General features: G+C 42.2%; 1 protein-coding gene across 2 annotated transcripts in view; it reads left to right on the plus strand.

The window, feature by feature from the left end:
- The first annotated feature begins 245 nt into the window (after positions 1–245).
- Positions 246–15,746, plus strand: part of MEMO1 (mediator of cell motility 1) — a 119,490-nt gene continuing 103,989 nt past the window's right edge. Inside the window, exon 1 of one of the 2 annotated variants that reach the window (XM_045447237.1) lies at positions 246–715. In XM_045447237.1, the coding sequence (XP_045303193.1) occupies positions 655–715 (61 nt within the window). In that variant the 5' untranslated portion in view covers positions 246–654. The remainder of the gene's footprint in view (positions 716–15,746) is intronic. The other variant, XM_045447238.1, reaches the window with a different exon arrangement.

The raw sequence follows: 15,746 nt of genomic DNA on the forward strand, positions 1-15,746 counted from the left end.
CCGGCCCTGGGCTTTTGTGTGCGCGGAGCTGCAGCCGCCGCTGCCTCCTCGCGGGGCCGCCCGACCCCAGATGCCGGCCGGCCTGTCCGGTTTCCGCCGTTAACCTCGCCGCGCGGCTGGAGGAGGAGCGGGGCGGGGCGGGGCCCGCGGGCCGGCGGCCGGGCGGGCAGGAGGGCCCTGCCGGGGGTGGGGGTGGGTGCGGGGAGTCCCGCGGGGGGTGGGGGGAGGGGGCGGGCGCGGAGTCACGGGGGTGGGGTCACCGGCGGTGGCTCGGGGAGGCCAGCTGGGAGGGGAGGGGGCCGTGGGGGCGGCTCGGCGGAACCGGCCGCGGCTGGGGAGCAGCGGCGAGGCCGGGGGCCGGGGCCAGGGCGTTCCGGGCTTCGCTGAAGCCGCCGCGGGCCCCATCTTCCGGCGGTCGCCGGAGTTTGTGGTGATTGTTGCTGCCTCCGCCACCGCCCCGGCTGCCATCTCCTCCTCCTGGGCCGCCGCCTCCTCCTCTTCCTCCTCCTCCTGGGCCGGGCCGATCCCCTCCCCGCCGCCGCCTCCTCCTGGGCTGGGCCCGCGGTGTCTCGTCCCCTCGCGGAGCCGCTCCTGCCGCCGCCGCCGCCGCCTCCTCATTCATCCTCGTGCACCATAGGCGGCACAGGCACCAAGATGTCCAACCGAGTGGTCTGCCGGGAAGCCAGTCACGCCGGGAGCTGGTACACAGCCTCAGGTAGGGCCCCAGGCCGGCCGGCCCGTCAGCCCGCCGCCGCCGCCTGGCCCCGCGCCCGCGGCCGCCCGAGGTCGGCGGCCCGGCCCCGCGCGGCGGCGGGAGGGACGAGGGCGCGGACGGCCGCCGGCCGCGGACCGCGTGGGGAGGGAGCGGCCCGGAGGCCGGCCTCGCCGCCTCCCCCACCCGGGTGGCAGCCCGCCGGGCAGCCCGGGGCCGGCCGCCCTTCTCGCTCAGCCCGGAGTTGGGCGAGAGGGAGAGTGGCCGCCTCGGCAGCCTGCGCCCTCCCTCGGGACCCGGCTGGAGGAGGGAATGCGCTCCCGGAGCTCCCGGACCCGAGTCTGCTGGTCGCCGCCTCCGGCTCCCGGGAGGCGGGCGGCCGGCCGCTGCCACCCCCCCAGAGGACGGTCTGCCCGGCGCCCGAGCCCCGCTTCCCCCACCCGGCGCCGAGGGAGGGACGCGCGTTCCTGTGCTCGCGGTTGCTCCCCGCCGGCGGTCCGAGCGGCGCCCGCCACCGGGGCAGTCCTCCGTCTGGCGGCGTGCACGGCCGCGTCCCCTCTCCCCTCTCCCGCGAGGAAGTCCTCTCCCTCCTCCGCTGGCAGTTTGGCAGGAGGCAGCGCTCCGCTCTCACCTTTAAGGTGCTCAGCTGTCTGGAGAGGAGTGCGCGGGGTAGTACTTTTTCACGTTGCCAGACCCGAGCCCACGGCTCCGCCCGTGAGGTCTGCGGGAGCGGGGTCTTTTCTGGGATTTGCAGCTCTTGTGTGTTGGGGGTAGAGTAGAAGTATTGCCAGGCGGTGGCTTGGGGTGGCCTCCCAGCTCTTTTGTCAGTGTTTTCATTGTTACTGTCATTCACGAAGGGGGCAGCTGGGATTTGGCATCAGCACTTTTGCTCAGCAGCCTCACCACTCTCTAGTCGCTCAGCACCACGCAGGTGCTGAAGTACCTAAGGAATTAGATTAGGGTCTGAGCGTACGGAGGCTTCTGTCCACACTGCCTAAAAACATTTTGGAGCTCTTTAAGAAAGCCTAGGGACTTTCCCTTTAATAAACGTTTTGTTAGAGCGACTGTTGTCTGGGATTACTTTCAGGAGTCACATTTCTGGTAAGTTAACAAAGAAAAGTTCCCCTGTGATTCCTAATAGTTTTCAGTCATTTGGTATTGGCTTATCAATAACTAGACCTAACTTTAACGTGGATCGCATCATGTTTCCTTTTGCAAATAGTTGGATTGGCTAGTGACATGGTTTGTGAGACAGCAAAGATTTGGAGGAAAATTCATTTCTCTGAAGTTGCTAAACGAGCTCATAAATACATGCACTTTACTGACTCACTGAAGATTCGCTGCCTTAGGAAGACACAAAAGAATCATAATTTGCAAGCCTAACAGGTAGCTGTAGTTTTGTACTAAGCAAATGACATTTGACTTACCTTCATGGTCCTAAAGTACTTCATAAACATTTAATCATTTCTCACAACCTGAGAGTGTCAGTTAAGCTTTTCTTTTTCAACATATGGGGCTGTGCCCAAGACACTGTACTAGGCAGAACAGGAACTGAGAAATGGGGGAGTCCCTAGCTCCTGGGTTTGTCCTCCAATTTAGTGTATTGCTAACATCCAGTTTATCAATTATAGTCTTTTCAGGGTTGTAAGTCACTAAGCTTCTTCAGTGTATTTTGAAGGTTAAAAAGTCTCAGTTTTCACTTTCATGGCCTTCTTTTGATTTATTTCTTTTGGTTTTGTTTTCTATGCCTTTCTATAAGTGTTAAGTGTTTTAAACTTTTTTTTTTTTTGTAGCTTGCATTGAAATTTCAACAAAGGATTCTGGAGGAATTTTTATAGATGCTTGAACATTCTTTGGGTAATAAAATAAGGCAGAGTTGACACTTTGGACTTGAAGAGACTTCTTCAATAATCTCAAATATGGGAATTCTTTTATCCGGCTTAAAACATTCTCTAAGTATAGCTATCATTAGGGAATGAAAATGAAGTAATTTCTTTCTTTCTTTCTTTGTGTGTGTGTGTGTGTGTGTGTGTGTGTGTGTGTGTGTAAGCATAATTTTATTTTTTTCAGTGTTAGGTTCAGGTGTACAGTATAGTGATTCAACAATTCCTGTAATGGACTGTTTTCTTAAAAAATTTGAAATACAATCTTATTTCCCTAAACTTTCAAAGAAATCAATAATGCCATTTTGATAATGTGAATAGTTATAGACAACTTCATTGTTAAAAAAATTCAGAGCATGAGTGTCTTGTGTGTGTGTATGTATATATATGTGTGTGTGTGACTTTAAACTTAAGTGATTATTTTTTTTAAAAAAATTTTAATGTGTATTTATTTTTTGTAAGTTTTTTTTTTTTTTTCAACGTTTATTTTTGGGACAAAGAGAGACAGAGCATGAACGGGGGAGGGGCAGAGAGAGAGGGAGGCACAGAGTCAGAAACAGGCTCCAGGCTCTGAGCCATCAGCCCAGAGCCTGACGCGGGGCTCGAACTCAGGGACCGCGAGATCGTGACCTGGCTGAAGTCGGACGCTTAACCGACTGCGCCACCCAGGCGCCCCATAATGTGTATTTATTTTTGAGAGAGAGAGACAGAGCGCGAGCCCGGCGGGGCAGAGAGAGAGGGAGACACAGAATCCGAAGTAGGCTCCAGGCTCTGAGCTATCAGCACAGAGCCCGACGCTGGGCTTGAACCCACGAGAGACCATGACCTGAGCCAAAGTCAGACAACCGACTGAGCCACCCAGGCGCCCCTAAACTTAAGTAATTATTAAGGATGAATTTAAAGCAGTGTAGTTGTAAAAGCTTATTTTGTATTTGAAAAATAAGTGAAGTAAAAATAAGTAAACTCCAACTTGGTTTGGTAACTTGTTTAACATTACCCAGTGTACCTGTATTGATAACTTTGACCATTGGAAAAGTTTTACTTGTGTTATTATTGTTTTCCCTGGTGAACTACTCTTAAAAACTTGAGTAATAGGAGAGAGACAGATGTCATTGTGGATTGTCATTCTGTTCTTCCTACATCATTCAGATCATGCCCATAGAATTAAAGTATTTGGTTATGGGTGAAAGCACATTTGCTTCAGTTCAGAAAAAAAAAAAAAAAAGTGTGTGTACTTATATATGTTACATGTATATACACATATATATCTTTGTTTTTATTTACTTCTTGTTATATGCTAGATCCACTAATAGAAGTCTAAATTATTCCCTGCCCTCGAGGAATTTACAGTTTATTTACAGTAAGTAATAAGACAGCAAATACATTTTGGATAAATTAGGAGTGCTTTTATAGGAGTTCTGAGGATTGTGGAATCACTTTAAGGTAGGATTTGAATTGTGCTTTGAAGGAATGGTATTTAGGTGGGTTTGGAGAGGAGAAAAGAACATTGGGGAACACCACAAAATACAGAGACAAATAATGTGAATAGATCAATTTAATAAGAATGGAAGGTTCACACTTGGGTATAGTTCTTGAGCCTGGAATAGTAAGTAGGTTGGTGCTACAGTATTGATGCCTGTGAATGCTATGCATAATAGTGATTTGACTTATTCAGTAGGCAGTCAGAACCAGAGAAGTTTCTTGAGTAGGGAGCTAATATGTGAGTAGCATTTTAGGAAAATTAATCTCATAGGAAGGTTAACCCTCAGTTCTTTACCTGTGTATAGCAGGGATCAGCAAACTAGGCCTACAGCCCAGATCCAGCCTGCGGTCTTTTTTTTTTTTTTTTTTTGGTAAAGTCCACTAACTAAGAATGGTTTTTAATTTTCAAAGGGTTTTAAAAAATTTTTTTTTTTTTTCAACGTTTATTTATTTTTTTTGGGACAGAGAGAGACAGAGCATGAACGGGGGAGGGGCAGAGAGAGAGGGAGACACAGAATCGGAAACAGGCTCCAGGCTCTGAGCCATCAGCCCAGAGCCTGACGCGGGGCTCGAACTCCCGGACTGCGAGATCGTGACCTGGCTGAAGTCGGACGCTTAACCGACTGCGCCACCCAGGCGCCCCTCAAAGGGTTTTAAAAACAAGCATAAACCAAAAAGTGCAGTAGAAACTGTCTGCGTGGCCTGTAAAACCTAAAATATTTAGGCCCTTTACAGAAAAATATGCCAGCTTCTAGTGTAGGTTAGTGGTTCTCAAAGTGTGATCTCTAGACCAGCAGCATAATGTATCTGTACTCTGTATTTTCTCTTATAGCTTTTATTTCATTATTTCAGGCTCTTACTATCTTATATCAAGACAGTTATAACTGCCTCCTAACTGGCCTTCTTTCTGCCAGTCTTATCCTCCTTAAGTCCATCCTCCATGTAGCTCCCTGAATAATCTTCTGACCACATAATTCCTTTACATAAATCTCACTGACCATCTTGCTTGTTGGAAAAGGTCTGTTTCTTCATGACTTGGCATCCTCCTTTTTGGCCACTCCCTTCTACCCCATCCCAGTCCTTGCTTTTACCACCCCTTAAAGCAACATGTAGCAGCTCTAATTGTTTCTTTAAATACATTGTGCTTTTTTACTCAAGCTGTTTGTCTGATGGAATGCACTTTGCCAGGATAATTCCTACTCTTCTTTTAAAGACTCAGGTGTTCGTACCTCCAAGAAGCCTATCCTGTTGCCTTGCCTCTTCCTGGCTGTTTTTGATGTTCCTTTGTACTCTCATAACGTGCTTAGCTTTACATTTACCTGGTTCTCTGTATGTGTGGTCTTCTGTAACTCTAGGAATTGCTTGAAGCTAGGAGCAATATCTTACTCATTTTTTGTACCCTGAGTACTCAGAACAGATTTTATACTTAGTAGGTATTTAGTAAGTATTTGAATGAATGAATGTTAAAGTGCTTCACATATAGTAAATATGGACAAAGATCTTGATTGTTTAAATCCTGAAGAACAGCAGCGTGATATAAGATCATTGCTAGTTAAATCTCTGAGTGTAGTACCAATGAAGAATGTCGGTGGTGGGAAAGGATTAGAAATCCTTTCACCAGTTGGGGACCTCATTTTATACAAGACTTTTAAAGAAGTGTAACATGCCTTTAGAAAAGCGTATGACTAGATGAATTTTCACATTATAAGCACATTCGTGTAATCAGTACCCAGCTAAAGAAACGTATCAGTGTTGGAATCCCCAACCCCTGCTGTGTTCTTTGTATTCTAACACTAGAAAAGTTTTGCATGTTTTTGAACTCTATATAAAGTAGGATCATAAAGTATATCTTATTTGAGCTTCTTTTGCTCAAAATATTATATTTATGAGATTAACCCCTGTTGTAATTTGTTTTTTCTTGTTGCTTTATTCTGTTATGTGAGTATACTACAGTTTATTCATTCTCCTGTTGGTGGACATTGGATTATTTGGTGCAATGAACATAGTTGTACTTTTTTTTCTGGTAAAAAAAAGTTTTTTTTTTTTTTTTTAATTTATTTTGAGAGAGAGAGAGAGAGAGCGCGCGCATTACCTGGCAAGTTGGAAAGGGGCAGAGAGAGAGAATCCCAAGCTGACTCCACGCTCAACGAGGGGTCTGATTCAGGGCTCGATCCCACAAACCATGAGATCATGACCTGATCTGAAATTAAGAGTTGGCTGCTTAACCGATTGATCCACCCAGGCACCCCTACAGTGGAATTGTTAAGTCATGATTATGGTATGCTCATTTTTAGTAGATTCTGCTAAAGTTTTGGAAAGTGGTTTTACGAATTTATGCTCCCACCACCAGTGTATGAGTTCTAGTTGTTCTGTATCTTTGTCAACACTTATTATTGTCAGTCTTTTTATTTTTACTTATTCTGGATTGGTAGGTAGTGGTATTGCATTGTAGTTTTAATTTTATTTTCCTGATGACTAATAAAGTTGAACACCTTTTTGTATTAGGGACCCTATGATATTGGCCATTTGGATTTCTGCTTTTGTGAAGTATCTGTTACAAAGTCTTTGGGTCTTTTTCTATTAGGTTGTTTACTTTTTTCATATTGATTGGTAGTTCTTTACATATTGTGGTTATAGTCTTGTTAGATTTATATATTGCAGGTATTTTTTACTCTGTAGCTAGCCCTTTCAGGATCTTGGTGTCCTGGTGAATCAAAGTGCTTAATTTTAAAGAAGTCTAGTCTGTCAATTGGTTAGTGCTTTTTAATTTCCATTTGTGAAATCTCTGCCTATGTCAATGTTATGAAACTACTTTCCTATGTTTAATTCTTAATTTTTATTTATTTATTTTTTTTAAATTTTTTTTCAACGTTTATTTATTTTTGGGACAGAGAGAGACAGAGCATGAACGGGGGAGGGGCAGAGAGAGAGGGAGACACAGAATCGGAAACAGGCTCCAGGCTCTGAGCCATCAGCCCAGAGCCCAATGTGGGGCTCGAACTCACGGACCGCGAGATCGTGACCTGGCTGAAGTCGGACGCTTAACCGACTGCGCCACCCAGGCGCCCCTCTTAATTTTTATTTTTAAATATTTATTTATTTTGAGAGAGAGAGGGGGAGAGAGAGAGAGAGGGAGAGAGAACTAGCAGGGGAGGAGCAGAGAGAGGGGGAGAGAGAATATCCCAAGGAGGCTCCTGGCTGATAGCACAGAGGAGGTCATGAGATCATGACCTGAGCTGGAATCAAGAGTTGAAATAAAAAATCAGATTCATAATCAACTGAGCCACCCAGGCACTGTCCCCCACCCCCCATGTTTTCTTTCAAAAGCTTTATCTTTTTTTTTTTAATTTTTTTAATGTTTATTTGTTTTTGAGAGGGAGAGAGACAGAGCATGAGCAAGGGAGGGGCAGAGAGAGAGAGAGAGAGAGAGAGACAGAATCCAAAGCAGGCTCCAGGCTCTGAGCTGTCGGCACAGAGCCTGATGCGGGGCTTGAACTCACCAATGGTGAGATCATGACCTGAGCTGATATTAGCCACCCAACAGACTGACTGAGCCACACTGGCACCCCTAAAAGCTTTATCTTTTTACCTTTCATATTTATATCAATAATTCATCTGGTTGATAGCTGTATGTGTATGAAGTAGGTATATTACATAATTTTTTTTTGTTGAACTAAATGTAGATACAGAAAAAGTATTCAAGTGTACACTTTGATGAATATTCAGATTTAACATACTCTATGTAACCAGCCTGTTATATCAAGAAATAGAATGTTGTCAGCATTCCAGAAGGATACATTATGTTTTAATGTTTAAAAAAAAATTTTTTTTAAATGTTTTTATTTATTTTTGAGACAGACAGAGACAGAGCATGAGCAGGGGAGGGGCAGAGAGAGGGAGACACAGAATCTGAAGCAGGCTCTAGGCTCTGAGCTGTCAGCACAGAGTCCCACACGGGGCTCGAACTCATGGACTGTGAGATCATGACCTGAGCTGAAGTTGGATGCTTAACCGACTGAACCACCCAGGTGCCCTGTTTAAATGTTTTTTGAAATTGGTATGTCTAAGTGTATATTTAATGTGGGGCCTTTCCCCCCTACCCTGTCCCCAAAAATGGTTGTTATATTGATGGTATATCTCATAATTACTAGTGTCCTGGAATCAAGGAAATATAGCAAAGTCTGATGATTTCAAAAAGCATTCTTGAAGTGTTTGTATGATATATATCTTTTTTTTTTTAATTTTTTTTTTCCAACGTTTATTTATTTTTGGGACAGAGAGAGACAGAGCATGAACGGGGGAGGGGCAGAGAGAGAGGGAGACACAGAATCGGAAACAGGCTCCAGGCTCTGAGCCATCAGCCCAGAGCCCGACGTGGGGCTCGAACTCACGGACCGCGAGATCGTGACCTGGCTGAAGTCGGACGCTTAACCGACTGCGCCACCCAGGCGCCCCAGTATGATATATATCTTAAAAAAAAATTTTTTTTTAATGCTTATTTTTGAGAGAGAGAAAGAGAGCATGTGTGTGAGTATGGGGGAAGGGCACAGAGAGAGAGAGAGAGAGAGAGAGAGAGAGAGAGATACAGAATCTGAAGCAGTCTCCAGGCTCCGTGCTGTCAGCACAGAACCTGACATGGGGCTCAAACCCATGAACTGTGAGATCATGACCTGAGCTCAAGTTGGACACTTAACTGACTGAGCCACCTGGGCACCCCTGTATGATATATGTCTTACATGCAGTTTTACTTTTTGAGTTGTTTTATTCATTTTGCCATATTTCTAAACTTTTAATAAAATTTTGTCAGGGTGCCGTGGTTGGAAAACTGCAATTGTTTTATTTTTTTGACATGTGCTTTGAGTTTAGAGTGTCAAAATACATCTCGGTGTGTGAGAGATTGAAAAACTGTCTAATAAAGATACTCTCCTTTGAAGTAAAGAGATTATATGATAATATTTAGTCTTAAAATTAACTTTTTAGGTTACTGGATACAGTGTTCTGTATGCTGATTTTTCTTTGCATTTCATCCTGCTGTTTTACCTGGAAAAAGGCAAGAAGGAAAGAACAAATTTAATAGGCAAACTGTTAAAGTTTTGTTTGATTACCACTGGCTCTTTCTCACTTTCCTTCTTGTTTTTTCTCATGTATTTTCCAAGTCAAAGTCATCTTTCTTACCTCCATGGTATAGTTTGTAGTTATCTCCTTTTGGATTTTTGTCCATTTGAAAGACCAGGATGATAGCAAAAATGTCCTTCATTAAACATATTCCATGGGTACGTTTCCTATATTTGTATATAATCTGTAATCCTCAAGGACACTACAAGGTTGGTATTGTCTCCATTTATGGATGTGGAAATAATGACTCAGAGAGGTTGAATAACTTGTTTAAGGTATATTTAAGTGGAGGAGTCTGATTGCAGGCAGCCAGTCTGACTGCAAGGAGATATGGTGAGATATGCTGCTCCAAACATTGAAGTTTTCTGCTCTTCAGGTTTTTTCTAAACTATTGACATTTAACTCACACTTGTGTATATCTTATGGTTTATAAGGCATTTTCTCATACATTTTTGATTTTCACAATAATCCTGTGATTAGATATAGGATAGGTAAGGCAGGCAGGCTTTAATCCACCCCCTCCTTGCTCTCTTATTGATGAGAAACTAAGACTTGGCGGAGGCTAAATTGCCTGAGTCATACTACTGGTAAACAGCGAGCTAGGATTTGAACACAGGACTTCTGGCTGAAGGCTACTTTTTTTGTTTGTAGTGCTGCTGGAGTAAGAGAGAAGTGGAATTATTTGGAGTCAGTAAGCATCTCTATAATTGTTAAATAAATGTTTTAGATTATAAAATAATAAAAGTGTGACTAGAAACACTTATGAATATTGAATATTATTCATAGAAAATAAATACTGGTAAAGGAATTGGTTTATTTTAATTAGGCTGGTCCCAGAATTTGAATCAGGCCGAACAAAACTTGATACTTCTGGAGAGGCTTTGTTTAACATTCAGTGATTCAGTATTGAATAAATTGAGCTCTGTGTGAAGGGTACTGCTCTAGGGACTAGTAGTGTAGCAGGAGATGAAACAAACAAAAATCCCTAGAGTGTATATTCTGTTTGGAGGAGATAGACAATAAATAAGGTACGTAAGTAAAATATATAGTATATTAGATACGGGAAAGTGCTATGGAGAATTATAAAGCAAATCAGAGCTGCTGGTGCATAAAAATGTTTAAGAATCGGAGGGAAGTTTGCAATTTTAAATAACATTGGAAGGGGGGCGCCTGGGTGGCGCAGTCGGTTAAGCGTCCGACTTCGGCCAGGTCACGATCTCGCGGTCCGTGAGTTCGAGCCCCGCGTCAGGCTCTGGGCTGATGGCTCAGAGCCTGGAGCCTGTTTCCAATTCTGTGTCTCCCTCTCTCTCTGCCCCTCCCCTGTTCATGCTCTGTCTCTCTCTGTCCCAAAAATAAATAAACGTTGGAAAAAAATTAAAAAAAAAAATAACATTGGAAGGGAAGACTTCATTTGAATGACTTTGAGTGAAGACTTGAAGTAGAGGAAAGAGAGCAAGCCTTGCATTGTAGGTAATTTTAGAGGCCAAGATAATTTTTTAAGTTTATTTATTTTTGAGAGACAAAGACAGCATGAGTGGGGGAGAGGCAGAGAGAGATGGAGAAAGAGAGAATCCCAGGCAGGCTCCACACAGTGCAGAGCCTGACATGGGGCTCAAACTCACAAAACTCACATGACCTGAGCTGAAAGCATGAGACTCTTAACTGACTGAGCCACCCGGGCGCCCCTAGAGGCCAAGATAATTTTAGGCTGAAGGTACGTCAAGTTCAGAGGTCCTGAAGCTAAAGCTGGCTTGGAGTATTGGAGAAACAGCAAGGAGGCCATTGCAACTGGTATGAAGTGACATGGATAGAGTAGTGTGATATGAGGTTAAAAGTAAATGGCTGGAGCAGAGGCACAGAGGTGCTTTGGTCAGATAGGTCTTGAAGACCATTGTAAGGACTTTTCTTGAGTGAGACAGCTGTTGGAAGGTTTTGAGCAGTTGATGACATGCTCCATTTAGATTTACTAGAATCACTTGACTGCTGTAGTGAGTGTCAGGGAGTGGTGAAGCCGGTGGCAAGGGCAGAACCAGAGAGACCAGTTACGAGGAAAGCACTAATCCAAGTAAGAGATGATAAAGGCTGGCATTGAGTAATAATAGCAGTGGAGGCAGGTCAGAGTGATTGGTTACTGAATATATTTTGAAGGTAGAGTTGACGGGATTTGCTGCCATACTTGGAAGTGGGGTATGAGAGAAATAAGTCACAGGTATTTCTTTCTTTCTTTTTTTTTTAATTTTTTAAATGTTTATTCGTTTTTTTTTGAGAGACAGAGATACAGAGTGTGAGTGGGGGAGGGGCAGAGAGAGAGGGAGACAGAGAATCTGAAGCAGGCTCCAGACTCTGAGCTGTCAGCACAGAGCCCGATGCAGGGCTCAAACTCACAAACCATGAGATCATGGCCTGAGCCAAAGTCGGATGCTTAACCGACTGAGCCACCCAGGCACCCCCTGTATTATTTTCTTTTAAATTCAATTAAGTTATACATTTAAAAATACTGTGAATACATTCATATGTTTTAAAAATTAAAGGATTGAGAAGCTCATTCCTATACCACCTTTGTAAATTTCATATTCCCCCTTCCTTGTAGGTGTGTGCTTTTATCAATTCCTTGCATGTCTGTCCATTGTTTTGTTATGCATATACAAGCACATATGAATATGTCATCATTTCCTACACCTTTTCAGCAAATGGTAGTATACTGTATTGTATAATTCTTTTATACTTTTGTACTTAACAAATTCAGTATTTGAAGGTCTTTCTGTGTTATAACACCAATAGTCTTTATTCTACCTTTCACATTCCCTTTTTTGGTTATTGCTTATTCTGGTTCTTCAAAGGAAGATAGTTATGATGCATTCAGTAAGGTGATACAGAGTTGAATAGCTACATAAAGTATCATTAGATCTCTAGCAGTTATTTTGAAACTTTTCAGTCTCAGAGTCCCTTTATACTCCTTAAAATGATTGATAACGCCAAAGCACTTTTTTTTTTGCGCATGTGAATTAATCTATCAATATATGTCATTAGAAACTAAAACTGAGAAACTTAAAATACTTACGTGTAATTTATTTAAAAAATAATAAAACCCATTGCATGTTAATATGAATAGCATTTTTAATGAAAATAACTTTATTTTCCAAAACAAGGAAAATATGAGAAATTAGCATTTGTTACATTTTTGAACATATTTTCAATGTCTAGTTTAATGGAAAACAACTGGCTTCTCATATCTGTTACTGCATTCATTTTGTTGTGACTTGTTGTTTTATCTGAAGCATATCAAGAAAATCTGGCCTCATACAAATATGAAATTGGAAAAAGGGCAGAATATTTTAGTGAACTATTCAGATGATTGTGGATATCCTACTCTGATGCTGTACTAAAACTAAATTTTTTTTTTTAATGTTTGTTTATTTTTGAGAGAGCATGAGCCGGGGGGGGGGGTGGGGGGGTGCAGAGAGAGAGGAAAACATAGAATTGGAAGTGGGCTCCAGGCTCCGAGTGAGCTGTCAGCACTGAGCCAATGCAGGGCTCAAACTCATGAACCAGGAGATCATGACCTGAGCTGAAGTTGGATGTTTAACTGACCCAGGTGCCCCTAAAGTTGTAGTTTTTTAAAAATTGTTTTATTGAAATATAGTTGACGTATGATGAATGACACAAATGTAATATACCTGTGAGACTGTCAACAACAACATCAAGATGGTCTACTTCTAAAAGCACTTTTAGAAAAATTAATTCCAGGGTTGCCTGGGTGGCTTAGTTGCTTAAGCATCTGACTTGATTTAGACTCAGGTCGTGATCTCACACAGTTCATGAATTCGAGCCCCCCGCCGTCAGGCTCTGTGATGTCAGCAGATTCTCTCTCCCTCTTTCTGTGCCCCTTTCCTGCTTGCACGCATGTTCTCTCACTCTCAAAATAAATAAATACACATTAAAAAAAAAGAAGAAGAAGAAAGATTAACTCCAATCTGGAATTTGAAATCTTAGCAATGAAGTTTTCATACTGTTTTCATTAATATCAGTCTATCCTCCACTTGAAGTGGATCTTTCATCCTTGCAGAATTCTTGTAACACCATGTATTAGTCATGTGGAAAATATTTGTTCCTTGGGTTATATAGATCTTCCAAATGTTTACACATTTTATCAGTCATTGTTAAAGAATCACATTTGTTAATATCACCATTATTGTCAAAATCCTGTTTGACTTTGGAAGGTTTTAAGCCCTTAATGGTAGAAACAAGTTTTGCAAAATTTCAGTTTTCTCAAAGCTTGGATTTTATACTCAGCAATATACATTGACAGGTATATTTTTTTTGATGTGATAGGCTCACTGTTGATTTTCAAGGAAATATCTGCTAAACACTCAAGATTAAGTAACCAGTATTTGTCAGTCATTGTTTCAAGAAAAACGGTGTTCCATAAAAAAGTGGCTAGGTCAGCTTGCAACTCAGTCATGTAAGTGCTTTCCCTTGAGACAACTGTCATACTTCCCATGTCAGTGCACAGAATATTGAAAAGTGTATATTCGAGGCTTGAAATTTAATAAAATGTGTAATATTTACATCTATAGCTACACAAAGACATTCTTAAAAGAAACTGGCTTTTTCTTTTTTTTTAAAGTTTGGTAAGTGTGTGGTGGTGAAGACCGTAATAACTGCTAATATTGTTTAGTGCTATTGCTAATAAGATCCCAGCAGTTTGACCTAGTTACTTTGCAACCATCAAAGTAAATACCAATACAGTGAAAGAAACAGTCTTTTAGTATTATTATGAAAATAATTTTAACTTAGTGGACCTTCTGAAAGGGTCTTGGGGATCCCCAGGAATCTGGAAATATTACTTTGAGAACTGCTGGTCTGTAGAAATCCTCATTTCTGGGGCGCCTGGGTGGCGCAGTCGGTTGAGAGTCCGACTTCAGCCAGGTCACGATCTCGCAGTCCGTGAGTTCGAGCCCCGCGTCAGGCTCTGGGCTGATGGCGCAGAGCCTGGAGCCTGTTTCCGATTCTGTGTCTCCCTCTCTCTCTGCCCCTCCCCCGTTCATGCTCTGTCTCTCTCTGTCCCAAAAATAAAAAAATAAACGTTGAAAAAAAAAAAAAAAAAAAGAAATCCTCATTTCTTCCTTTGCAATTGTATTAAGCCCTCACCAAAAACAAACAAGCCCTCAAGATTTCTCTATTGTAGTGACTGTCAATCTTACTGTCTTTTCTTCCTGTCTCCCCCCCCCCCGCCCCCGCCCCTAACATACCCTGTACTATAATATACTTCTTCCACTAATTATAGTGGCTCATTTTTGCCTGATTCTGAGTAGGATAATGGGGAGATGTAATTTATAAATTGTAGGTGATTTTGATACACTTCTTCCTTCACCTCTGTTTCTTAAAGTGTGAGGGATTATTGGAAACCTGTTGAATTAGGATTGCTGATAAGTGGGGCCCAGATATCTGCATTTTTACATAAACTAAAGATGGTTCTAATACAGAGCATAGAGAACCACTGCTTTGAGACTTTAGGAAGAAAACTGGGTTGCTCGGAGTAGATGATATCACCATTTTCAGTTTTGTATTTACTGGTCAGAGTGAAAGGTGACATCACCACTATCATCTTTGCATTTCTAGCACCCAAAGTAGCATCTGGCACATAACAGGAGCTCACTAAATGCTTTATGAATGATTAGATGATTAATCTGACTACCTTGTTCTGTTATTTGTCTGATACTAACTTGCCAAATATAGGATGACAAAGTTAGCTTTAATTTATATGTTTAATTATATTTCGTAGTGTGCTTACTTTACAAGAGTATGTTTTAGAACTTAAAAGCCGTGTAAATCAGATGTGACTGTACTGTTTCAGTGATTTTCTTTTGTATTTAAGCTTCAGATTATGGATAGCCTGCATGATTTGGCCTATGCCTGACTATCCTACATTATCTTTTGTCATTCTCCCCCTTGTTCACTAGGATTCATGAAACTGGTACTTTTTCCTTCCGGATTCTTTTAACATGGTAAGGTCTTTACTCAGGGCCATTGTGCTTGCTGTTTTCTCTTTCTAGAAATTTCTGCCCCCAAGTATTTTCTTGGCTCTTCATATTCTTTACGTCTCAATTCAGTTGGTAGCTACTTAAGGTGCCTTTCCTGCCCCCTCTTTTTTTAAACTGTCTTCTCTACTGGACATAGAGTGGCTATGAAATAATGGTTCTGTTTATGTGTCATAGCATTGATCACAATTCAAAGTTATTTTGTTGTTTACCTATTTACTGACTGCCTCCTTTCTCTAGAATACATGCTCCATGAGAACATAGACCTGCCTGCCTTTCCTTATTGTTGTCTCCTCAGTGTCAGAAACAGTCTTGACATGAAATAGGAATTTTGTAAACTTCATTAAATAAATAAATTAATGAATAGGTGAAGAGAATATATGAAAGAAAATTATTTTGGTTACTCTATATATCTTTTTAACATTTTTATTTATTTTGAGAGACAGAAACAGAGCATGAGTCAGGGAGGGGCAGAGAGAGAAGGAGACACAGAATCTGTGTCAGAGCCCGACA

This window comes from Leopardus geoffroyi, chromosome A3 (genome assembly GCF_018350155.1).
Source record: "Leopardus geoffroyi isolate Oge1 chromosome A3, O.geoffroyi_Oge1_pat1.0, whole genome shotgun sequence".
Lineage (NCBI taxonomy): Eukaryota > Metazoa > Chordata > Mammalia > Carnivora > Felidae > Leopardus > Leopardus geoffroyi.